The sequence below is a fragment of the Ruditapes philippinarum genome, unplaced genomic scaffold (genome assembly GCF_026571515.1).
Source record: "Ruditapes philippinarum isolate M1 unplaced genomic scaffold, ASM2657151v2 ctg84_1_1_1_1, whole genome shotgun sequence".
NCBI classification, from domain to species: Eukaryota; Metazoa; Mollusca; class Bivalvia; order Venerida; family Veneridae; genus Ruditapes; species Ruditapes philippinarum.
This window is the reverse complement of record NW_026865113.1, coordinates 88,227-115,101: the sequence shown is the minus strand read 5'-3', so window position 1 is coordinate 115,101 and position 26,875 is coordinate 88,227. Positions and strand designations below refer to the sequence as shown.

At 32.8% G+C, this 26,875-nt stretch overlaps 2 protein-coding genes across 2 annotated transcripts; one reads left to right on the top strand and one right to left on the bottom strand.

Moving 5' to 3' along the window:
* Positions 1–11,818: 11,818 nt before the first annotated feature.
* Positions 11,819–16,450, top strand: LOC132727861 (uncharacterized). Its single transcript, XM_060713449.1, has 8 exons — positions 11,819–11,962; positions 12,459–12,740; positions 13,040–13,213; positions 13,603–13,800; positions 14,043–14,229; positions 15,060–15,298; positions 15,740–15,792; positions 16,196–16,450. The coding sequence occupies exons 1-8, from the start codon at positions 11,917–11,919 to the stop codon at positions 16,223–16,225; spliced, it is 1,209 nt and encodes a 402-aa protein (XP_060569432.1). The 5' UTR covers positions 11,819–11,916; the 3' UTR covers positions 16,226–16,450.
* Positions 16,451–17,735: 1,285 nt separating this feature from the next.
* On the bottom strand, positions 17,736–26,579 carry LOC132727868 (monocarboxylate transporter 13-like). Its single transcript, XM_060713456.1, has 6 exons — positions 26,477–26,579; positions 25,929–25,986; positions 22,653–22,822; positions 21,880–22,023; positions 20,008–20,817; positions 17,736–18,624 (listed from the first exon to the last, which is right to left on the bottom strand). The coding sequence occupies exons 1-6, from the start codon at positions 26,577–26,579 to the stop codon at positions 18,440–18,442; spliced, it is 1,470 nt and encodes a 489-aa protein (XP_060569439.1). The 3' UTR covers positions 17,736–18,439.
* Positions 26,580–26,875: the final 296 nt, after the last annotated feature.

The following is a 26,875-nucleotide window of genomic DNA, read 5'->3' as shown; positions in this document are numbered from 1 at the left end:
TTGTATATGTATAATTCAATCAATGTAAAATACAAGATAAGAAAATTGCATACAATCAAATATCTGATTTACTAAAGACTGTTAAAATACAATACACTATCCTTACCGTGTATATCCAGTAACGCCGGAATGTGAAAATAACGCACGATTCGTGCAATAAGTAACGCAGAATTGTGCAATAAATGGCGGATACTTGACAGGATTTCTAATGCGGTAAGAAAACTGGTCAATATTTTTTAATTTGTCTGAACTGAAAAAAATCAAAAGCCGCATACGGCTGCGAAGACGTAACTCTTTATCCATCATCAAGATTATTTTCACGAAATTGTTTACTTTTCAAGATCATTCGTAAAAATGATTTGGCTTTCTGTCGGCTCTTATAAATACAACAATGCATATTATACCGTACAATTTCGATTTTCGGTAGGCAAGTGACAGAAACCTAACTTCTTGTGATATAGAAAATTGAAAATAAACTGATAAAATGTGATTATGAGGTAACGCCGATGTACGTGAATTGTACTTCGCGGTAACGCCGGAAAATGTGATTTTTTTCTTACATGGTACAGAATTATTAAACAGGTTTAACGCCTTTTATCGGCGAATATTATCAAGTTTTTGCGACCTATAGTCAATGTATTTTCTTCGTAACTTATTAAGAAATATATGATAATCAGATCTTGACAAACTTTCAACATTTTGATTGCATGCATATTGTAACTTAGTACAATTTGACAATTGTTTCCTGAAATAAAATTATTATTTGTGAACATGCTGCCCACGTCTGATCTTGTTAGAAAATAAGAACAATAAACTTAGTTTGCAAATAAATTGAATATAAAAATAATAGAAAACAATCAAGAGAAGAAGTGTCTGTATATTTTATGCCTGAAATAATGCACCAGTAAAGCTTGAAAGTCTCCATATGTCCTTTATTGTGTTGGCGTGATGTGAAACCCAACCAAAACAAATATTTGGCTGTAGCAATTTGCCTGGTGAACTTCTGTGAAAATGGATTATTTATTTAATTTATTTTTTCTCTAATATAAGGAAGTAACTTGTATTCAAAAGATATTTTACTTAGAAACTATAATGCCCAAAACTTGTAAAAGCATAACCTTATTGTCCTCTGCTAAAGTTAAATAAATTATAACCCTTGGGCTACTCTTAGGGTTTCTTATTATATGTTAACTTGTATGGGAAAAACATATGAATCTACCGTAAGAGTTTATGCTAGGCATTACTATAGACGTTTACAAACCTAACAGGAAAGAGGCCACGAGTACAGAGCCAGGTCACATCCATACGAGTGACCATTTGCTCACTCAGGTTACTCATTTGTACAAATACATTAAATATCTAATAACAATCTCTCAGACTTTGAATTAACTGTTCCAAGTTCACAGCTGAGCAAAACCATTTTCAATAATTTACCAGGTAAAGGGTGACATAGACTAAAGATAGATTGAATATATTTTGGTTACTTACTCAATGTACATGTATATGGAAGAGCTACTATATAGAGATGTGTTTGTGGATGATTTCATCTATCCATGCCATGAAGGTCTAAAAGTGGACTTCTTCATGTCTAATAATTAATAACGAGTGAGAACAATGAAAAATTCTACAAGAGCTGTCACAGGAGACAGCGAAGCTCGACTAATAATATACTGAACGCAGTAAGGAAGACAAAACTATGGGAAACTAGAAATGTGTCCATAGGACACGGGTGCCCCCACACTCCACCGATTTGTCAATCTTATGTCTGTAGGTCAAATATTTTTTTGGCTACATGCGTCCAAGTTGAAAACTAAAAATCTTTTATTAAGTAAAGGGCAAATACTACAAATACTGAATAAATCCACAAGAAAACCCCAAATTGCAAAAGTACACATGCTTACCAACATTCTTGTAAACTACAGGTCAAATACTTTTTGAGTTACGTGCAACACAAGTTGAATATTGTAAATTTTTACTAAGTCAAGGGCAAAAACTCTAAAAATATTAAAATTATCCACACGAAAATACCCAGGTGCACAACTACACATGCTGAGCAACATTCCTGTAAGGTTTCATGACTCTAGGTCAAATACTTTTTTAGTTACGTGCGACACAAGTTGAAAATTGGTAATTTTTACTAATTCAAGGGCAATAACTCTAAAAATACTAAATATATCCACACAAAAATACCCAGGTGTACAACTAAACACGCTGATCAAAATTTCTGTAAGGTTTCATGACGTACTCTAGGTCAAATATTATTTGAGTTACGTGAGACACAAGTTGAAAAATGCAAATGTTTACTAAGTCAAGGGCAATAACTCTGAAAATACTAAAAATATTCACATGAAAATACCCAGGTGCACATCTTCACATGCTGATCAACATTTTTGTAAGTTTTCATGACTGTATGTCAAATACTTTTTTAGCATCGTCGGATATCCACGATTGATAAACATGTTACATAACATGCGTCGAATACCCACGGCCGAACCATTAACATTTATCATTTAACATTGATTGCATGTTATGTAACATGTTTATAAATCGTGGGTATCCGACGATGATCAATGTTAATGGTTCGGCCGTGGGTATCCGACGATGTTTTTTAGTTACGTGCGACACAAGTTGAAAATTGGAAATTTTTACTAATTCAAGGGCAATAACTCTAAAAATACTAAATATATCCACACAAAAATACCCAGGTGCACAACTACACATACTGATCAACATTCCAGTGAGGTTTCATGACTCTAGGTCAAATACTTTTTTAGTTACGTGCGACATAATTTAAAAATTGCAATTTTTTCACTAAGTCAAGGGCAATAACTCTAAAATGCAAAATGTATCCACATGAAAATACCCAGGTGCACAACTTCACATGCTGATCAACATTCCTGTAAGGTTTCATGACTCTAGGTCAATTTCTTTTTAAACTACGTGCGACACAAAAAGAGAACGGACGGAAGAACGGACGGACGGATGGACGGACGGACAAGGGTAAATCTAAATGCCCCCTACAGTGGGGGCACAAAAAATCAATTATGTATAATTATGTATTAAATTATAGTAAAAAAATAACATTGTTAACATAAATTCTAAGATCAAAGGGAATAATTCTGGAAATAGTCACACTAGAGTTATGAACCTTGTCACACAACATGTGTGTAATGATAATAAATATATATTTGAAGTTTGAAGTAGATTCCTTAGAAAGTAAAGAAGTTATAATATTTCTTAAAGAAAATCCTAAAGTAAAAGAAATATAAATATTGCTTCAAGAGTTATGAACCTTGTCACATAAAATGAAATTGATGATAAGCAATAAGTATTTGAAGTTTGAGGTAGATACCTTTAAAACTAAAAAAGTTATAGTAAAAAATAACAGTTTTCAAGTAAAATAATCTAAGTTTATGGGGAGATAATTCTTGCAATATTGGTGCTAGAGTTATGAATATTGTCACATAACATGTGGTTTATTATAAGGTACATATTTTTGAAGTATGAAGTTGATCCCTTTAGAATAAATAAGTAACAGCAAACATAATATTTTTTTAAGGAAAATTCTAAGTTCAAGGGCGGATAAATCTGAAAATATTGGTGCTAGAGTTATGAACCTTGTCACATAAGATGTGGTTGATGATAAGGTACATATATTTGAAGTATGAAGTTGATCCCTGTAACAGTAAAAAATAGACTTTTTAAAGGAAAATTCTAAGTTCAAGGGGAGATAAATATGAAAATGTTGGTGCTAGAGTTATGAACCTTGTCACATAAGATGTGGTTGATGATAAGGAACATATGTTTGAAGTATGAAGTTTATCCCTTAAGAAATAAAGATGTAACAGTAAAAAAAGTATTTTTTTAAGGAAAATTCTAAATTCAAGGGGAGATAAATCTGAAAATATTGGTGCTAGAGTTATGAACCTTGTCATATAAGATGTGGTTGATGATTAGGATGACATATATTTGAAGTTTGAAGTTGATACCTTAAGAAATGACAAAGTTATAGTGAAAAATACTTTACTGCACCAAAACTTTAATCTGAAATCTGGATGCCGACGCCGACGCCGAGGCGAGTAGGACAGCTCGCCATATACTTCGTATAGTCGAGCTAATAATTTAACAAAGCCCATTTTCATAACTACCATCTTAAAAGGTATCCCCGTTGCTACCCCGTTGTTCCCTTGATTACACACCTCCTCTATTGTTTGTGACAGGTCTATATTTTTCGGATAGACCTGTTTAAACAAAAGAAAGTCCGTTATGAGGTCTATCTTTTGCAAGTGCACAGGTCTGTTCTAGTCAGACAGACTCGGTCATGAAAAACACGTGAAAAATAGACCTGCCTATGCGCAGACAAAGAAAACATGAAACGCAATCAAAAATTAAAAAATGAAATAAAATGTAAATCATTGTCATCATGTTCCTGTTCTTACAAATTCGGGATACGTTTTTGAAACAAGATAATGTTTATTGAATGTACTTAGCAATTATTCCAGCATCCCTTTATTAAATCTTTGAATAAAAATAATGGATAGCATATCAAAGTTAGACACATTTAACATTAATTTAATCGCGTATATAAATATTCTTCTGTCATAAAGTTCACAATACAACAAAAATGGACGCTTCAAGTTCATTCATATGAAACTATACCAGTAATCACAGCATACTTATTATGAGTTTAAATCACCTAATTCATAACAATTTTAACGTTCTAGAAAATTCACAGTACATAAAAATTGTACCAAAAATTCATATCGAAAAAAATATACGAAAAATATATCCGTTTCACAATTTTTCACCATTTCATATACGCTTAACATTAGAAACCGCAGCTACCCACAGAAAAGTCCCTGGTTGCATCCCCACCCGCGGGACCAATCAGATTGTTAAATCCCCGTTAACCCCTGCCCCCCTCTCTTTGAGTTAGGCTTAATTATCCTGTTTTTCTATTTAACCGGAGAAAAATCAAAACTGATTTCCCCTGAAAACCTTCGAAACCAGGGCTCAAAGAATGCTACACAACAACGTTAAAGGAATTTTGTATTGATAGAATCCAAACCTTGCTCATAGTGACAATGCATATACAATTTAAGTACTTAAAGTGGATTGGTCTACGATGGGCACATCTTCCATCAGTATTTCAAATATCGATAGAAATGTGTTATTCGGATATCATTAAAAAATTCTTGAAAAAGAAATGTTGATAAAGTTATAAGTGATTTAGTATTAATTTTTTATGATGAACGATCATATTTTATTATAGAACACTAGATAATCTGCTATTTAAAATATAGTTTCGGTTCATGTATCTCACACTTGCCAACAATATACATATGTAAGCCTTTCGTGGTCCGAACATTGCCCTTCGGACAGTTGTCCCCTCGGAAGTATCCCCCTTTTTGCAGTGGCTGTCGTTTCCCCCCTCATATCTTTGGAAGGAGTGGACATTTGCCCCCCCTCCCTGTTTTAAAAATGTTAAAATATTTAATTGTTGAATTGTTTGCTACCAAAATTCTTTGCCTTAAAGCTGCACGCCTCCAGATGAGCCAAAATATTTCAAGAAAATCAATATTGAGAATAAAGTACTAAGATTTTAAGAAAGGTAAAAACATTCGAGGTCCAAGCTATATTTTTCATGTTATGTGCGGTATTTTATTACCATATTTCTACTGCGTTACTAACGCAGTAAGGGCTTCATTCGCATATGTTGACGACTTTATGGTTATTTTCTTGGATTGTAAGTGCCGATTGCAATATGCAAATTACTTATTTGTTCACCTTACAATATTTTACTTTTAAATACATTTCCAAATTTTTAATGAAAATTAACATGAATCTTAAGGCGTGCTGCTTTAAATTCACAAAAACTCTCGCGCAAATTTGTGAAAATCAAATGAGCATCACGAGATGCTGTCTGACAAGTGACAAGTTGCAACAGCAAACGTGCAGCGGGCAACTGTCCGGGGCAAATGTCTTAGATTCCGCGATGTCTGATACGAAATAATATCAACATAATTATTCATTCTTTAACATACCTTCCATTACAGACCTATTCACTTTTTATTGGCATATTGCACATTTAGCTTTTTTTGATTATTATTTTAAAGGGAAAAGCAAAGTTAAATGCAAAATATATATTGTATTTAAGCAAAACGTTGATAAAAGCTTACCTGTATATGCGCTTTGTTAATAATAATATTTGTGCATTATATATCAGCTATTGCTCAAGCCAATCAAGTTTTACGGTGTGTAAGTTGGATATCGGCCTCGTACATCGATCTTTCTGTTTAGGAAAGACCTGGTCACGAATTTCATGAAACACCTCGAGCGCTTCGCGCTCTCGGTGTCACATGAAATTCGTGACCAGGTCTTTCCTAAACAAAAAGACCTCGTACTCGGTCGATATCCTATACGTAATGAAATTTTCACGCATTGCTTGGTACTAACTTCAACAAAGACTTATACATTTATATAAGGAAGCTTATAGCTCTGTGGTTTCAGGGACGAATTCGAGACTGGTCTTTTTTCTACGCAATCAAACTAAAATAAATTCTGTATAAAATGAATTAAAGTTTCCCCACAAAATATATATTTGAAAAATTCTGATACTCGCCGATACAGTACCATATAAAAACACCTTTTCCGGCGTTACCGCGAAGCACTATTCACGTACATCGGCGTTACCTCATAAAAACTACTTAAATCCCATTTAATCAGTTTATTTCAATTTTCTATATCACCAGAATTTTTGTAAATGTCACTTGCCTACCTCACGGGGGAGAATCACGCCGTTCGTTACCCAAACAAACAAGATGGCGGATGCAGCCAAAAAGTAGGTTTTTCCCTTTTTTCCTTGAAATTCGTGATGTTCTAATGTAAAGGTACATATAATAACCTTCTCCACAATTTTCCGGGCACACAGGATTTTATTTCACGATGTTTCGTCCCGTACTTCATCTGAAATGCGCGTCACCGGATTCGAAGCGAGAGAATTTTCCACCGGTTTGATCGTGGTAACGTACGGCTTCTTCTCTAAAATTCACTGTTTCGTTTACATATATGTATATTAACTGAAACCACTGACTTTAAAAAAAATTAATATGTCGTTATCTAAGCATTCATACCCATTCTGTCTAGAATAACTGCTGAAAATATTAATATCGGGGCATTTTCTGGAAATGATAACGTATGGCGCACAAAATATCAGTGATGACGTACGGCGCATTTTTTTTCTGATTAATTGATTTTCTATATAATAGAAAAGTTATGTTTACCAGACATAAGAGGATGTGTAGAACCAAATAAAGAAACTGAAATAAATAATATTAGTGTCAAGCTTTATTTGTCATTCAATGAAAACGCTGTATTTCTTAAAAAATTCTTAGTGTATATTTTCATAGAAGAACAAAAGTTGATGATATATCAAAAGTCCGTTCATATCAGCCTTCTATTTTTCATAGCGCTTCATAGAACCGCGTTCGTAAAAATGGACAGGTATAGTGACGAAATAAAGTAAATATTAATGAAGCCAAATAAAGCTTGACACTACGAGGGGAAGTCAGAAAATATCCGGACTTTTGACTCGTTCTCGAAAACCATTCAACATTTTAAAAAAAATCTTTCTACTCTTTTTCAAAATATTCTCCACCTACGCCTACGCACTTTTGCCATCTTCGTGGGAGATTTTGTATTCCCGCTGTGAACCATGACGTAGACCTATGTTTTAGGTACTGTGTAACAGCAGATATCAAAGCCGCCCTGGTCTTATATTTCTTTCCGTGGTTTCTGAATGAAGAAAAAAATATGATAAACAAGATCAACAAGGAAAGGTGGCGTTCAATGAACACAGCCCCCACCCGACCCAGTAACAAGAGCCTATGGGTATCTGAGTTTTATCAAAACGTTAACATTATAGTACTAGTAGCTAGAGAGATGCCACATGACGATACTAATATATGTCGCCGTGAATTTAAGCCCCCCCCCCCCCCCGAAAAAAAAAGAACAAAAAAAACAAAAAAAACAACAAAAAAACAACACAAACAGCAGACATTTTAAACACTATTTTTCCCAATGAACCTTTTTAAGAATAAAATGGTCTAAACAAGGTTTTACGACTGAATTACATAATATACTTCTATCTTTCGCCACAGTGAGTTTGAATCCTGCCATTTACATTAAAAATTTCTTCTTCATGAGCAAGAAATTACAGAATATCGGTCGTTCTACGACGGCCCTCACTTATGCCTGAAATAATAGAGAGGGGGACAACTAGCTGGAGAGTTCCCCCACCAGTAAAGCTTGACTGTCGGCATATGACTTTAACTGTCTGTGTGTCTTCAATCAAATTCTATTTAGCACAAAGACGGATCCGTAAATAAGCAATAAGCAAGCATTAGAGCAAGCTCATCAAGACAATTCGTTCCACAAAAAATGGTGAAAAATAATCACCACGAGTTAAAGTTTATAAGAATATACGTAACTGGAAAAGCTAAAAATATGTAAAAACTTTATTTACACTAAGGTTTTCTGTAGAACCTTGTCCAACTTTGTTTCATATAAGATTTTACAAGTTTCATATATATGTATTAGGTTAATTATTGGCGTCCGCGCTGAAGCGCGGCGCCCCTTTATGGAATGAAATCAGATTTTGTGAAAGGGCGACAGCAACTTCTCGAGCCTTTAAGTCGGTCATAATAAAAGCCGATCATTCCGAACGGTATGAAGGTGCTTGATTATTAATTAATCCGTGGTACAATGAATAGCGAACTTGCAAAAATTTTCAAATGAAATAACCTTTTCCGTCAATAAATCGCGCTCTTCGGGTTTTTTTATTTACACAGTGGGTTATTATGGAATGTTATTGTTGTACATTTATCCGAAAGCTGTAAATAGAATGATGAGTTGATGACCTAAATATTCCGAAAATCTATTTATAGAGGGATATGTGCTCCTATCGGTAATTCCCGGTCTCTCCCGGTCTATTTTGACCGGGATTTACTAGTGACCGTTTATTGTCCGGTCTCTCCCGGTTTTGGAGTAGATGTTTGATATAGTTACAGAACAAAACAAATATTTTACAGATAAATAAGCTCTTTTCCAAAATGAATGTTTGTCAGTTAATTTGGTTACAATAATTCATGAACACAGATCAAATTTAATGATTTTTATTATACATAAACATACAATTCGAAAAAAACAAAAACAACAAGAACAACAACAATACATGTTTCATTTTATCTATATGAGATAAAAACAATAAATATGTACAATAATTGAGAAAAGGGTACATTTTTATGGTAATAATACGACACTATCAACTTTGAAACATTTTATTTAATTTGTTATTCGTGGTTAGTAAAGATGCCGAGGAATTATTCAAAGTTACAAATTAGATTTTATGAATTATTCAATTGGTTGATAATTAAAAAATGATAAAGAAAAAAACAAATGTACATGGTTTAAGAATATAAGAATAAACAATATTATATATTGAAAGATTAACCATTATTTACTGACTTTTTCCAGTTAAATTTTGACTTATAATCGTCGGTCAATATGACAATTGAATTCTTAAAAATTATTTTACAATTTAAATTAAAAAAAGTAAGTAAACATAAAAAAGCGCTTACAACACAAAAAAGAAAAGAAAACAATATTCATAAAATCTGTAATTTTTTATCAAAATTAATATATATTACATTTATTGTATAATAAACAATTATGCTTAACATGATCAACATGGTAATATAACCAGTGTCATATTTTTACTAAGTGTGAATAGATACTTTTAGAGGGGGTCTTCGCTAATAGCGATAACATAATAAGGGACAATTACACAAGTGTGGTGTTGATCATGCGTTACACATATGGATTGTAAATGATTATTTACATGTATATCCGTTGCTCGCCCATATGGTCTCTTTCCAGTGGCGAGGGTAAACAAACGCAAACACACAAAATCCGTTGCTATTAATAACCACGGTCATAAAGAAATAACAAGTAATATTCTAATCTCTAGCATGCCAATCAAAGTTCATAATGAACAATGTCTTTCGTCCGCTCATTCATAAGTGATATACAATTTTGGTAAAAACCATTGAAAAGATTATAAGAATATCTTGTCATCATATGTCTACTAGTTCATCTTCACTTGCTGCATTTCTTGCTTGGACGCCCTTTGATGCTTTGCATCAATGCTTTTCTCGTAATAAAATTATTGTATTTAAGATCAGAAGTTTGCACGGGTTTTTCGTGTCGATGAAATTTCAATCTATATACTTTAAAGGTGTGTGCCTTATTTTTGATTTTGTGTACTTTATAATGGGTGATAAGCCTATAAATTTTACTTCATATTCTTCAAAGCAAATGTTTAGCTAGGACAATATTTGGTGTCCTTACAAATAAGAAGCCCTTCTCGATTTCCTCCTATGTGACTCATTCAAAGAACGTGATACTCCACATTTTCATATGAATGGTAACTTTGATATACATGTACATCCCAATTGGCAAACCCTTGGATACTCCACATTTCCACGATTTCTATATGAATAGGAACTTTGATAAACAGTCCAGTTGGCAAACCCTTCGATTAGACTCTGCTGTATATTTCGGAAGTTAAATTTGTTTTTTAATAAACTAAGGAAAACGTAATGAACTTTAAATATACTTCTTGTTTAGACCAAACGGTCTTGTCTAGGATATATAGCCTCCCCATTCTCAATGTGGGTCAAAATAAAAAGTGCTGATGAACTTCCATAATTAGACAATTTACCTAGCGGCGTTCGTGGCCGAGTTGTAGGTTCGAGTCGCGCAAACGTCTTCATGTGAGAAAACTATCCAGCTATATAGCTTACAGAACGTCGGTGGTTCTAGGTTCTACTCAGGTGCCAGTTTGTGCCAGAAAGAACGCACACAGGGGCACCTGAGGTCTGGAAATTCAACATAATGACCTCTACTGTGTTGGCGCGACGTAAAAAAACCGACAATTTACCATGAATTTAAATAGGACCTTAAATCATCTCATATGTGCACATATAGAAAATAACTGATCTTGAAAATTTTTGATCTACATTGTAATTTTCTCAACATCCGATCTGTTTTAAAACGGACGACAACCTTTAATTCATGTATCGTATTTACGGAAAGTTAGAGCTTACAATTTTCCTAGAACTGCACGAGTAATCGAGTGAGAAGTAGACATGTAACTTGGGAGGCCCGTATTTGGAAAATTGCAGCTTTATTTTAGACCTCTACTGGCGCTTACCAGTGTTTCTATATTCTATACCGAAACTGACATGTTCTTTTCTCTCTCTCAAGTTACCATTAATATGTGAACATACATGAAGTGAATTATTACGCAAATCATTTCCAGGGTCCGAACTAAAGAACTAGATATGACCAACAGATATTCTCGTCATTTAATTTACATTCTTACTTTCTTTTTGTATAGACCACGTTGTTTATGGCGATCAGTATGCCCAATTATGTTTATGGCTTACTTAATAAATCTTGAATATCACTTAGATATTCGAATATTGGCTTTGGCAGACAACCTTTTTGTCAATATACCTTAGGACAATAGGCGTTTGTGGCACATGTAAAAGACTTTCTATGTTAGAAATATAGAGCTAGACCAGTCTGCATATCTACGGAACATGACCCGACTCTCTACTTTATTTTAGTACATGTACTAGTATTTTGTTATGACTTAACTTTCCTGATAAATTGTGACTGATTCAAAGCAGTACAAGTCTAATAGAAAATCCAGCAGTGCCTTATGTCAAATACCTTAATTTCTTTTAGGGCCTCATTTTCATTTGCTATATATATAAAACCTGAAATTTAACAAATTTATACTGACTTTGTAAGCGGTTCTTACATTTGGAGTAAAGAGCATACACGACAAACATGAGGACTTTATTAATTATGTTGATTGTAGTCGCAATGTGTAGAGGTACGTTATTATACTTGAACTTATTTGGTGATAATTGTACATGTATGTCTAATAAGAGAAAAAAGTTATCACTGCTGTTTATAAATGTATAGTAAATCATGTAGGGAAAAATGCACATCAATGCTTTGAGAGCAGCAAGTTTGGTCGTTCATCAAGTGATTTTGAATGACGGAATTTTAGACGGAGTTCGTTTTATCGAACATTTACTTTCTCTTTTTTTACAGAATATAATTATTTACACATGCATTGCGCGATATATACAGTTCATGTGTCCAAATAATGCACATGTATAATTTATATACAAATACAGATATCGGTGCACATTTTCTCTGAAAATTGTGATCCAAGTTAAAAAAAAGAGCAAAACGTAGCGCGTTGTTAAACGGTCCGCAGATGCATTTGGCAACGCACATTTTGATACCTAATATAAAAAAATGAATGCTTAGAATTTTTGAAATTTCATTAAATTGTTTATCGTGTTTCCTTATTTTTAAAGGAAATCATTTGAATATGCGCAAATTGATGGACTACTTGAGGACGCAGGAGGCGGCAGAATCTAAAAGACACGGAATTCCGCCGGAAGCCAAAAGACAGGAAACAACTCAACAACGTACCACACCTGATACATATGTTGAAACCACGACATCTGTACCGGAAAAGGAAATATATGGGTACGATGAGGCGTTCTTGTTCCCCGGAAGCCATTTTCTTACAGACATGATTCGTAATCATTGCGAATCTGGAATGGGGCTTCAGATATCAGTTGATGACATTGTGGGTATGTTTTAGAAATGTACTTGTATTTTGATACTCACTTGTCTTGGTAGAATTTTCACAGCATACTTATTATCAAATCTAAGAGAACATTTAACGTATTTTTTAGATGAAACAATACATGCAAGTAATATTACTGAAACTAGTATCATTTGTTCGGCTTAATTAACTTAGATTCCTATTAAATACCCGGTATAACAAAAGTTTTTCAGTTTTTAACCATGAGTTGATATGATTACTTATCTATGAATAAGTGCCATACAGCACCAGTAAACATATTAAAATGAAATGATTTAATTTCAGATTATTTTGAGATACCAGAATGTGACATGAAGGATATTGGAGATGTATTCGGTCTCCTGGGACGGATAAAAGATACGGACGGTATTGCAATTTTGGCTACAAGAATGATTATTAAACCAATGTTGGCTGTTAGAATGAAGTGTCCAGCCAGTATCCTTGAAATGGGATTAACTAGTATGTATCCATCTCATTTTATTTGTACTATCAATATTTGTTTTAATGTAATCAATACATATAAGATATTAAAGGAACTCCACTGAGTTTCAAACGTATTGTCAAGTGATAGAACACATATTAATTCATTACTGACTTTGTTTCAATGCCTTTAACACGTAAGTAATAAAAATATCGGTTTATGAAAATGTACCCTTTTCACATTTGGCCAGACCTCGGATGGAGTTCTTTAAACGTTTTATGTTCATAAGGGACGAACAAAATTGACTGAATATATACGGTCTTATGAAATGTTAATACAGTCTTGCACCGTTTTGTCTCGAAACCTGATTAGAATGATAAGGGAGTTAGGATACTGTTACACTGACATTTACATTGTATTATTTCAGAACTATTGTTGGCAAAGAAACAACACTTCATTTCTGACGATGACGAAGCACTTTATATATTTCTCAAGAAAATGGCACCGATGGTTGATACAGCATTGGAGCCGTTTGCAGACGACATTGCTATGAAAGGTGCCCTGGAAATACATGAAACCATATTCAGGGACACTTTGGACTTTTTGTTACAGTTTGGTTATAAAGGTAAATGAACACTTTTGACATATTTTAATCATAAAATGCTGTTCAGGAAACAACTGGCAATATGTTTAATGTTTAATGTTAAATTTATGTAGAACGGGAGCAAGTTGTAATCTAGAAATAAAGCCCTTATGCATGTACGTCTTAAGATGCTACTTCATTACTCGTATACACGATTAATTCCGATCATAAATACATAATTATATACATATTTGTATAATTAAGGAAAACATTTTTATTAACAGATCTTGGGTATGGTTCACATCAAATCTCTCAGGAACTTCAGAACTATTTTCAACACGTTTTAAATGGAATAGATAATTCGGACCAGTTGAAAATGGGGCTAGAGTCTGCTTTTGCGGGAATAAAATGTCCATCAACATGTGAAGTTGTCAAAGGTCATATTAGAGAGATTCAACGATTCAAAGATGTGTAAGTATAATTATGTCTTCCAAATAACTTATTTACCTTATTCCCGTCAACATATAAGATTTTATAACGGACTATTCAGCTAATTGCACCATTGTCCTTATAACAGGGCAAACATGAGATTGATAACATTTTAAATAAACTGATAGATTTCTAGCATGTTACATGCTTATCGCGCTGAATCTGAAATTATTTGTCATAAAAGGAGCAAAATAAAAATGCCATACATTTAAAGATCCTGTATGTTGTAATTTAGGTTGTAACCACATTTAAGTGAAATATAATTATGCTTCTAAAACAATTTTCAAACATCGGAGAATATATAAAGTATCTACTGCAAATATTTATCCACATTATATACATGTATATGTAATCATTAAAATATATGCGTTCATTTCTTATTGAAAAATTTGACTTGGACTTTATGGAAAACAAATTTCTAATTACCTTTATTTATTAACATGAAATGTAAATTCGGTAATATCTTAACAAATAATGCTTTTTGGAACTTACAATATTTGATAACTCTTCATTTGAGAATTATATTAATGATATAAAACCATAAAAAAAGTGTTACAGGATCATTGATAAAAAATCTTAATTCACTAACTGTACTACACTAATTGCTCAAAAAGGAAATCCAGGAAATTGGCCAATGATAAAAGTATTCAAACATCAAAAATAAAAAGCTTTTGAGAAATAAAAAAAAATCCGTACTTTCGTGGTTTTTTTGTTGTTTTTGTTGTTGTTGTTTTTGTTTTAGCAGAAGCATTAGCTAAAGAGATGTTTTGCTATTATAATTAAACTAATCAAACGACTTTATTTCATCCTAGGTTTACTACAATGGAAACGGAGCATATTTGTTTGAAGGTGATTGGTTTCCTGTCCAATTATATCAACATGGCTATCCCTGGGCACCAGCCGGAGTTCAGAAATAACGAAGCACTGGAAACAGTTTGTCAGGGGATCAAATTCGTCATTGCAAAAAGTGTGGAACAGTATTCTAAATACGAATATTTCCTTTCCACGGCGGATATTTCTGAATTTAGTTCAATAGTAGAAAACGTGTTGCGTAAGTTTTTTTTGTTCCTTAAATTACAAAACTAGTACAATATAAAACAAGACTTTTCAGTAAAGTCTGTATACATTTTAGACTATAAAATTATACTAATTTCGAAACATGTGGAAACATTATGTGAAGCAGTATCAAACTTGTGATATGTTTAATGGGAATCAGGGAAAATGCGAAAATTATTTCTCGGCTAAATTCTATGGAAATCTTTATGTAATCGGTATTTTTTCATATTAAGAGATCTTTTTACATTCTACATAAAAAATTTCTATAGAAACCTTAATATTCTTATTTAAACATACGTTTTGTTTATTTAAAAAAGACCACTTGGGGCACCTTATCAATTAACTTAAGGAAGTACACTTCTGAAGTCCTCTTTTGTTTACGTTTTATAAAGTATTCACAAAACAAAACATGCATGTATATATTTTATATTTGTAGCACAAGAACAGTGGACACTGCTTGAAGAGGCCGCGAACAGACTAGGCTTACAGGTGTGTAATATAACTTTGACTGTAGCACTTTAAATAAGTTTTCTTTAATACTATTTCCAATATGCGCATAATGCGATAACTGAGGTTAACAGAGGCAAGGCAACCTATCATGTTAATGTACATTTGTATTTAGAAGTCGTATTTAGACGTAAATTGTTCGTAAAATGTTTCGATCTTTTAAAATATGGACTCATTTAAGCAAGAATTATACCTATTAGTAATATGCCCATATATAAAACATGTAAATGTTCGACCCAGACAACCTTATGACAAGTAGTGCTATCTGATTTTGTAGCCCTACAAAATAAAACCATTACTACGATTACGATTTTTGTTTTCCATCAGTTTATCGACATTTACATTGTATGATATTTTATGTGCCTAATTTCCATTCTAATTTCAGGACAAATCAAGCCTCTCGTGTTTGGAGTAGTCTCATATAAAGACAAATCAAGCTTCTCGTATTTTGAATAGTCTCATATAAAGACATTCTTCATTTAATTCACTATATCTTGTCATATATTATCCATTGTGCATTTATTTTGTCATTAGTGTCTAAAGCAATGTTTATGTATGAAATTTCCTTTCTAAATTTGTATTCTTTGTTTCATCAATGTCATCTAAAAGACAGAAATAGAATATATAAAACTGGATAAAAGTGTTTTCATTTCTTTTTTAAGCAAGAGATACCAATACGGCACACATTCAGTTACACGGTGAAATCTCAGTCATCTGTCAAACGTCTAAAATAAACAAACACATGCACGATCACTCAACAATTCTAGCACCATAAACTGCAAGTTTTAGTATGTTGAGCATTTGTTTCGCACATGCGCAATCTGTTGTTGGAAGTCTTAAGTACATTGTGTATTTTTTTTAAAGATAAAAAAAAATAACAGTCTACCGTTTACAGACCATCCGTTATAGAATCATACATGTACATTCATCGTGGTAAACATCATGTATAAAGATTTACGAGGATATATACTTCAGTAATTCAACCTCTGACAAATGTGTCAGTGAATCAATTCTTTGCCTCAATGCTTTGTAAGCTCGTCATCGCGAGCTCAATTTAGTGAAGGTGGGATTTTTTCTGATGCATATGCGAACTTTATTACATACCAGAAAGTTTAAAGAAAATAGTAATAATAATAAAAAAAATAATAAAATAAAACGTGAAATAAAAAAAACTCTTAAAACAAGATACCCTATTCCTCCATTTTTTAAAGCTTTATAACCGAAATGGTTTCTCACTTGACAAAACTAAGTCGTTCATAACCGAGTGCAACCTTCGATAGCTGCGACCGGACTCACTTGCGTTCAGCATAAATCGTTATCACTTTGTTTAAAACGCTCTTTTAAAAATTCTTGTTTTTTGTTTCTGAATAATTCATCTTTAAGTACACAAACGTGGAAATGACATACACTGTACAGTAGACAATATCTGGAACATGGAGATTGAACAATTAGCTGAAAAATGAATTCCTCAAGGCTCGTCATCATGGAGGACATTGACAAATACGTGCAGCTATCAAAGATAAAATTATGTACACACATGCACCAAAAGTTAAAATATCATCCGATCAAGTATATGCATAATTAATCTTGAACTTTGACATTTGCACGCACACATATTAGCTGATAACGATAATTTAGTGTATTGCGAACATTTCGTTACGTCTTTAGACACCAAATACATAGTAATGACATAAAACCTGCAATTATCTTAACATTTTTAATTACAAATAAGAACTTAAAATATATGTGTGATCAGGGACTTAAAAGCATTACAAAGTCCCGAAATAAAGTATAGAAAAACCTTTACAATGATGAAATACATGTACTTGGATGTAACAGAATGACCAAGAAACAGGAATTTTGAAAACGGTTACAGGGGTTTTGAAAAATATAGCGTACTTGTCAATCGCTTTGCAATGCATAGTCGACGGCCCATTTTTATTATTACACTTGCGAACTGGTGTAAAATACTAAAACCAGCTTTCATCACCAGTCGCAATATAAGGTAAACGGGCACTGTCATATTAAGGAATCATTTCCTAGAATTTTCGAGGGCATTTATTCGCTCCTCCTTGTTAGATGCTAGAAAATGGGATATCCATCTGGCAGTTATTCGCTTAACTTGCAAGTGATTCTACAAAATCGTAGAGTTTACTCTTTTAGTATCCCTGCGATGTGGGCAATCTGGGTAAGTAAAAATCTGACATCTTAGTCAATCATAATCAATCACAACACTTTTAACTGGTTGTTTAACAGGCATATTTTACATGCAGTTACTCGTGTAAAGTATTTTAATTAAATGTGGATAAAATTCTTAATCGGTTTACTACACACATGATGTTGATATCATTTGAAAGCAAATGCTTTAAAGCATAGCATAGTTTACTAAGAGTACAAAAACACAAGAATCAAAATCTTCATTAGAAAATCTTCTTCATATTCCATTATATATTGACCCACCCTCATGCTTATTGTCTGATCAACCTTTGTAGATGTACCACGTGGCTGGCACATCATATCCCTAAACACTTAAAAACAACGTAAACTTCATTGTTTGGTGAATTGCTTTAGCACTAACTCGTTTGGCTTTTGAAAAAAATTCTCAAGCAACTTGAATTGAAAATTCTTTTCATAGTTCCGATACTGTAATAGCGAAAACCGTGTTTCTTCTTTTTTGTTGTATTTTCTTCTTTTTATTGGTATCTATACGCCTGTATATTAAAGCAATACAGAATAGTACTGTTGCTATAACTTGTAGACAAGCAATAGTTAGAACTACTATACCGTAGCTGCCAAAAATATCCCTGAGCTTTCCTGAAATGCAAATAGAAAAAGATTAATGTCGGTAATATAATATATTATCAAAGTAGATATATACAATTTTAAATCACATTTTTGAATTATCGCTCACATCAGTATAATAACAGCGAGAATAGTTTGGGTAATTGATTCTAAAAGGCAAACATAGACATCAGCTTTTCATTCAAGATAGTACAAGACAACTTTTAAATTTCGCCATCTATTTTTTGTGTGTCCAATAACTCTACTTTTCAGTTTTGCCAACGTTGCATATTTAGAGGAAATCTTTTCAAATGAATATGAAATAAGTTTTGGAGAAATTTTTTACATCTTTATTTTTATTTTAGACTTACACAATAAGCAAAATGACTATCATTGCTTTAAACAATGTTTACCGTGCAGGGCATCTAGTAAAACTTAAATTCAATTTAAAATATTTAAACAAATGGTTAAAATACAAAACATTAGATTTTTGGCAACAACAGTTTAAATTTGATGCATATGAAATTTTTCTTGGTTGCGTCCAAATAACAGTTATGGACACCTTTTTTCTACTAAAAAACACAGCCACACTTGTTCGTTACATATCTTGCTTATTGAAAATAATGTTCATATCACTGAAAAGACACTAAACTATTTTCATTTGCTAGAAACCGGATTCGAACCCTAGATTTCTTACATCCTTAGCGAGCATCTTATAGAAATGTCAAAAAGCAAAGCAAATGATTCTTAATTTACAATTACATCTTTAAATCCTTAAATCTATATAAAAAGTTGTGAACATATATTGCTATTACGATGAACGATGTTAAAATGTCCTAATCTTAAACATAGGCATTAATATTTAAAACATAAACCTGCAACTAATCTTGAATAACTTGTGTGCCATATCTTTCTTAATTTGTAATAAAAAATATCAAACATTGATTTGTAGGATTGCTCAGTATGATCGTATTGTTATCAATCTACGTATTTATTCTATTTGATGTAGATCTAACCCAATAACAAGTGTGCAAAATCTCAGATCATTCGCTCACTCCGTTTTTTTTTTCAGAATGATTATTGTAATTGTGAAAAATGACCCAAGTTAAAAAGGCGTTAAAACGCTTTTCACTGAAATCGGGATAAGAGTAGCACAAAAATACAATTTTCAAAATGCATTACAAGCGCTTTTCACTCAAATCGGGATAAGAGTAGCACAAAAATACAATTTTAAATTTATTTCTGAGAATATTTCTTTCTTATATTTTGCATATCTTTATTCAGCCGATCTATGTAAGAAATAAAAAAAATCGTTTTGAAGCTTTTAGACCTCAGTGGAGTTCCTTAAAATATATTGGTATTATTTATAGCGGCAGTTAAAGACAATTTATATTACATACAGGAGTTTTGACTTACCAAAGACTGGTCCTGTAGACACAGATATAATGCCGGTCACCGTTAAAAGTAGTCCCGAGGCTACAGGAATATTCTCAGGTCTTACTATTTCCACCAATACTAATAATTGAGATGAAATTATTCCGCCAATACACAGACCGGTAAGACATACCCCTGTCATAAAAACTGAGTAACTGTTACCGAAAAAGAATAATAACTGTCCAATAAAACCAAATAGTGTTGAAATTATTGGATATATGAAGGAATCAAATCCTTTTATTTGTTTCAGAAAGCCTGGAACAAGTCTTGATAAAGTATTTGCGATGTTGAAGATTACGAATGTGAAAAGTGCCTGAGAATTTGTGAAACCTTTCCATAAGGTTATATCAAGTACAAGACCTATAAATCCATTTATACCAGCCACTGAAACTCCTGATGCTAAAAGAATTAAAGAAAATGTAATGTTCATCATTTGTTTGAAATTTTGAATGCTGTCTAGAATGGCGTTTTTCTTTGCTTTGTTGATGGGGTTTTCTTTTTCACAGATTGTATTTACGTCATTCTTTGAGGCTACATCGGTGGTAAGTGATTTTCGATTTGTTATACACAGAATTAAGAACGGAATCTTGTTACTGTAAATCGCACCAAGAAGTAGGAACGTTCCATTTAGACCATAAGATCCAATTAACCACTCCAAAATGTATGGGTAAATAAGTCCTGATAATGAACTGATTGCAGTCTGTATTGATAAATACAAAACTCTTTTCTTTCCTTTGAACATTCTGCCAACTACAACAACAGAACTGATGTATCCCAACGAAACGCCTATTCCTGAAATGGAAGATAATGTAATCTGTTAAGTAGAAACGAATCGTAAATCATAAATACTTCGGTTCCATACCCCCTTTCCTTACACCCCATTCTTGTCCCTTTAATTCCCTATCACCCCATTTCATTTTTTTTAGATAATTTTTCTTATTAAATTGTTAATTGTAACAAATCTGGTGTTTGGTTCGGTGCCTTCTGTTTGCCGTACCAGTGTGTTTGTGGTGTGTCGGCTCAGCGTTTAGCGAACGTCGTCCTTGCATTGTTGATCTTTCTTCTTATGCTTAAGCATTATAGATCGGATAAGAACTGCAGTCTATATTGAATAATCAGTATGATGTAATCATTATTGGTCGGCGGTTAAATCTCGTAATCACCTGGTGAAACATTTTATCAAGATGATTACCAAGTCCTGAATGTTTTTTACCTATCGGAAACTATTAATAAGTTTCTATATCTTGATATTTGACTTATTATCAACCGACTAACATGGTTTTCATGGGATATTCTTCACTTTACAACATAGCATGCTTGATGAATGTATACGAGCGTGTCAGATTCCTAGCACGATTGGTGGGCTTTCCATACAGGTCTGTCTTCAGCGTTCATGACATGTTACAGTATAAACAGGTACTCTGAAAACCTTAAGCTATTTATGACCTAAACAAATTCAGTGCCTTCAATGCTTTGATTCTACCGGTAACCCATTTGAGAATTTTGAGGGTATTAATTTAAACAAATGCTTTAGTTCTTACTAGTTATCTACTCCATGTATTTCCAATTGTATCATAACAAGTGATCTACAAAATATTTGTTCTTAAAGAACAAAATGCGATGGTAGTTATATACCAATTAAAATATTTAAACCTCCTTTGCAAAACTGTTAATGTTTATGACAAATCTGATGATCATACACATGACTGTGGCCATGTCATTTAGCATACTATTACTTCACTTGATTAAATAAACACAAGTTTACTTGTAATTATATAAAAGAAAACCGGACATACATCATATTTTGATCTCTTTGTTCTGTTTGTAAACAAAATTAAACGTTTGTTTACCTACCTGATACAATGCCGATACTGACATAGAGATGCTCTATTCTGGTGGCAAAGAAAGAAGAGCAATATCCGGCTGGAACCAGAATACACGATACCAAAAGTACCAATGGTAGTCCTAATCGACTTATTAGAGTGCCACTTACAACACCTGAAAACAGGAAATTGAATCCAATATATCTCTTAAACTTGCGAAGTATTTTGTCTGATTAATTTATGTTTGTAATAAATCAATATGGTTATTTTTCAAAATAATAAATATTTCAAAAAAGTATCTAATACACGCATAGAGATTAAGCACTTAACTTGCAATCGAACATAAAATTAATTCATATGACATGTGTAGTAAAAATTTTGTATGTGACGGTGGTTATACTAAAACTAACTTAAATTGCATTTATTTTATAAATGTAACGGAAACAAAAAGGAAGACTTCGATAAACTATCCACATAAATAAGCCAGTTTGAATAATATCATTTGAATTGTTTATCAAATTTATTCCCCATGAACATTACGTAAAGAAAATCTTGTGAGGTACGGTGCACAACATTTCGCGTTGTGTGACGCATCATCTCGTCCTGCAATATGGGTGACCTGCAATATGCTAAGGAAAGAAGTTAAGTTACAAAAAACAACGGAAATCGACCCGTTTCAAGACTTAGACATTTTTCCGTTTCAAGATATTTGCTTAAAATGTCTTAACATATCATCCCAGAATAACAGTTATGTATATTTGTGATATTTGTGAATGTCAGTGATAGCAAAGAAAGTATAAGTACCAAAGCTTAAAGTAACTCCAATCATGATTGATTGCACTGTAGCAGTAGTTGATCGATCTCTTTGATATTTTTCTAGAAGAGCGACAAAGGCAGCTCCAAACGCAAATACACCACCAAACTCTAGAAGAACCACAATCAATGAGAATAGGTATATAAGCTCTTTATTCGTCCTGATGAGATAAAAACATGTTGTTGAATTATTATCTTTAATCTATATTGGAAAATTTTATGATTTCAATCGATTTATAATACTATTATGTGAATTTATCAAGCATTTGATACAGCTTTCCTTGCTTAAAACATGTATATTGATGTACGTTTTGTAATAACAAACTGTTTAATTAAAGATTTTCGAAGAAGGTGAAATCAACAAATAAGATTTAAAATTTCAATCTAAGCCATTATTCTTATATTTCAGCATAGAATTACTGTTTGTACCTTTCAATCATGGCTGTATCTTTTCACTTGTTATTTAAGTATCAAATCAAATTCATCATTTTGTTTATCCTTTTTAAATCGTTGTTTGAGCAGTTAAGTCATCATATTGCTAATCCTTTTTAAATCACATCACAATGTATTATTACCGACCACTGTTTGTCGATTTATTGTGGTTACAACATGTACTATATATCATTAGACCTTTTTGATTTGGGACTTAATTAAAGTAAATCTTAATCAAAGTTCGTGTTTCTAAATTTTTACTATTAATAACATACAGTAATTAATGCACACGGGTAACTTTGACCATTGCATAGTAATGAGGAGGAGATCAACGATGTATATGCTGATTGATTGATTTAGCATCCTTTCATATCTTCCACTAACAAAATAATAATATTACTTGAAGAAGCAAGGTCATCTTAAACCGGCGACTTCGGGACTGACAGGAATCATCTCAACCACGTATCAATCTATGTCCATGTAGCATTAATCATTTTTCACCGGTCACCTAGCACCTGGATCTGTATAATTCATATGATTTTGTAACGATATTTTTTATCATGTTAAGAATATATATATATATATTCAATTATGAATGCACTGTTGTATATAGAATAACGCACGATTCGAGTTCAAATGTAAAGGAAATTAAATTTTAAAATAAAAATCATTTTATATAATAACCTAATACACGCAAAGAAATATGCCAGTTAAATTGACATTAATACACGTGATACGTACGTGTCGCTAAGTACGTGTCGCTAATATAAATATATGTTTTAAGCTATAATGAACAAAATAGAAACTTCCCCTGTATTTAAGTGCAGATATACACAAATATGAAATTCAGGATTGAAATATATTTATATGTATGGAAAGACTACTTTAATGCGATTTTTGTGAGGGTTTATCCAAAAGTAGTGAAATAGTAGTTAAAACAAAATGACAAATTAATATTGTGTATGACCACCTTCAGCTTGAAGGACTGTCTGGTATTGTTGGCGCATAGACTGGATTAGCGTATTGATTTCGGCTTGTGAAATGAAATGTTGTTCTATTCCTGAATTAAGGCTTGCCCTAGCTGAATGACGTTGGACGGTGGAATAGGGCGATGTCTAACACGCTGGTCTGAATTCTCCCAAAGGTGTTCAATGGGAATGAGATCAGGGATTTTGGCAGTCCAGTCAATAAATGTAATGTTATTCGCCCTGAGGTAATTCACAGTGTCCCCAGCTGTATGGTTTGTGGCATCATCATGTTTAAAAGATTAATATTGGCATTATTTGAAAAAGTAGGATGATATGCCTCGCAAGAATTTCATCTCGGTAACGTTGGGCATTCAAATCTCCCTCGACAACGACAGGAGTACTGCGAAAGCCATGTGCGATACCTACCAAGACCAAGACAGAATCCCTACCCCCAAAACGACCCCCTTCAAGTACGTTCATTACTCTCACGGTGTAACTCAAACCCTGCTATCAGTTTCAAAGAAGGGAAAAACCGGGACAAACCGGGAAAAAAAAAAACGCTTTTCCCAAATTTTTGGGTTCAAAGGGCCAGCTTTCTTTGTTAGTGCTAAACAATTAACCGGGGGGCCGCCCTCTCCCTAAAACACAAAACCAAGGGGAGTCAAACGTCCATGTTCCCCACCCTCGGGGGCATTTGTTTTGGCGCAGATATATTTTTTGATATCTTTAAGTGGGGGTGTTAGCAGTCTTAGCTGTGCAGTTTGGAACCCAAATTGGGGGAAAGGGGGGTTTGTTCTTACGCACCCCCGTCGGGGCCGCGGGGAAAGGCCCCACTAGGGCCCCGTCGATATTTTTACGTCCTTTTTGTTTGGGAAAAACTTTGGGTTTTAAGGGTATTAAATAGAAGAGTAGAACACCCAGTATAATTAAAGCGACGGCATTCATCGTTTTTCCAGAATTGAGCATGCCAGTAGCACGTTCGCGTAAATTTTTGTGGAATTCTAGGCATATCAAAAAAATTAAGAAAACTTAAAAAAAAAATCAACTTCTTCTTCTTTACATAAAAAATTATACAACTGGTTTCAAAACCTGCCATTGAGTTAAAATCGAGTTTAAAATTTGTTTTATCGGACACATAATTGTACCCCCGAATAAGCTCATTCGACATTTTGCCTTTTTTTAAATAACACTTTATCTCCATTGTAAACACAGGGGAAGTTTCTTTATTTGTTCAGTATATAACTAGCATGTGATAAGCAAAAATAATTAAAAACGTTAGAACGGCCTAAAGTAGGCCATTTTTAAATCAAAACTCATTTTATATTATACATTATGATCTATTTTAACTTACAAAAAATTTTTGGTTTTTTCCCAAAACTTTTGGGGGTTTTCTTACTTTAAAAATTTTTTTTTGTGTTCCCAAAAGGGACATCCCTTTTTATGAAAAAAAATTGGGCCCAATCGTTTGGTAAAAAAGTTTAAAAATAAAAAACCCAAATTTGTGAAAAAATATGGGTTTCATTTTAATTCATTTTTAACATATAATGAATATTTTTTTTGTGCCCAGTATTTTTTTAAGCTGTTACAAAATTAAAGAAGAAAACCTCAATACCATGGAACAGGCAACCCTTATTTACTGGATTTATGGAAACTTTTCTGAACAAAAACAAAATAAAAAATTATAAAAATTTTAAAAAAGGGGAATTTTTTTTCAAAAAATTTAGGATATTTTAAAATGATCGGGAAATATTAACCCTTTATGAAAAAATTTTGTTTCTAGTTATTATTGTTAATAAACAAATAATAGCATGCTATATGATCGATCGTTTCTACTGAATATGTTTGAAATAAGTATAAAAAATGCTACCCTATTTCTCCCATTCTAAACACGTATTTGACATTTTGATCCCTTTTCCTAGGAAGTACTGAAAAGAATAATCGTTTAAACATAACTAAAATTTACACCCTATTTTAAATGTTTGCACCAAAGTGTTTCAAAAGTAATAAATTGTTAATAGTAAACTACTCTGTTTAATACAGTAATTGGCATGAAAATATAGGTAAAGAAACATGGATTTGTCATATTATCAAAACAGCACAATTGAAAAATGTTGCGGCTGGGTTTAAAGAAAGTCTGGGTTTGCTCGGTTTGATTGAGCTTGTTCATAGATAGTACTGAAAAGTACAAGCTATCATCCACGATCGATAGTATCGGAATGGTAAAACAATTGAAGTTTGAATCATCCGCTGATATGTTCCTATCAACAAATCTGAATATATACACTATTACTGTATATACAGCAAACAAAGAAATTACCAAACTACTTTTGATCTACATGTTGCTTTATATTACATAATTTGTTCAAATAAATTCGTCAGCACGTATTCTTGCCAGTGGCACTGTATATAACTTACAGCTGACGATCTCAGAACTCGGTTGGTTGGGTGTATTTCGCTGTTCAGGTTCAGGGTTCACTAACAATAGATCAGGATCAAATGATGCTGATTTTGTTTTCATTGTTTGATATAGCTTAACAAGTCCTGTACGATATTGAACTTGTCAAAAGTATTCAGTTGATAATAAAAGTTTGAAGTTTCATTGTTAGGTATACACTCTAATTATACCTTTATATGTATAAATATGTGTTACTTGTATGATCATTCATTTAAAGCATATCTGTGTGGCAGCAATGTATATACACAAAGTCAACTCAGTGCAATTCTTGGTATTTCGTAATTGGTAGCAATGTACACATTGCAGGTGTTGCACGATAAATTCCCCATATGGTTATGTTGGATACTGGTTGTAAAAAT

Bases quoted from the DNA above. Each gene is read 5' to 3' on its own strand.
- LOC132727861 (XM_060713449.1), top strand. From the start codon at position 11,917: ATGAGGACTTTATTAATTATGTTGATTGTAGTCGCAATGTGTAGAG. The intron at 12,741-13,039 runs GTATGTTTTAGA...ATTTAATTTCAG, and splicing joins ATCAGTTGATGACATTGTGG to ATTATTTTGAGATACCAGAA. The intron at 13,801-14,042 runs GTAAATGAACAC...TTTTATTAACAG, and splicing joins GTTACAGTTTGGTTATAAAG to ATCTTGGGTATGGTTCACAT.
- LOC132727868 (XM_060713456.1), bottom strand. From the start codon at position 26,579: ATGAAAACAAAATCAGCATCATTTGATCCTGATCTATTGTTAGTGAAC. The intron at 22,024-22,652 runs GTACTTATACTT...TCCTGTTTTCAG, and splicing joins TGGAGTTACTTTAAGCTTTG to GTGTTGTAAGTGGCACTCTA. The intron at 18,625-20,007 runs GTAAGTCAAAAC...TTTGCATTTCAG, and splicing joins GTCTACAGGACCAGTCTTTG to GAAAGCTCAGGGATATTTTT.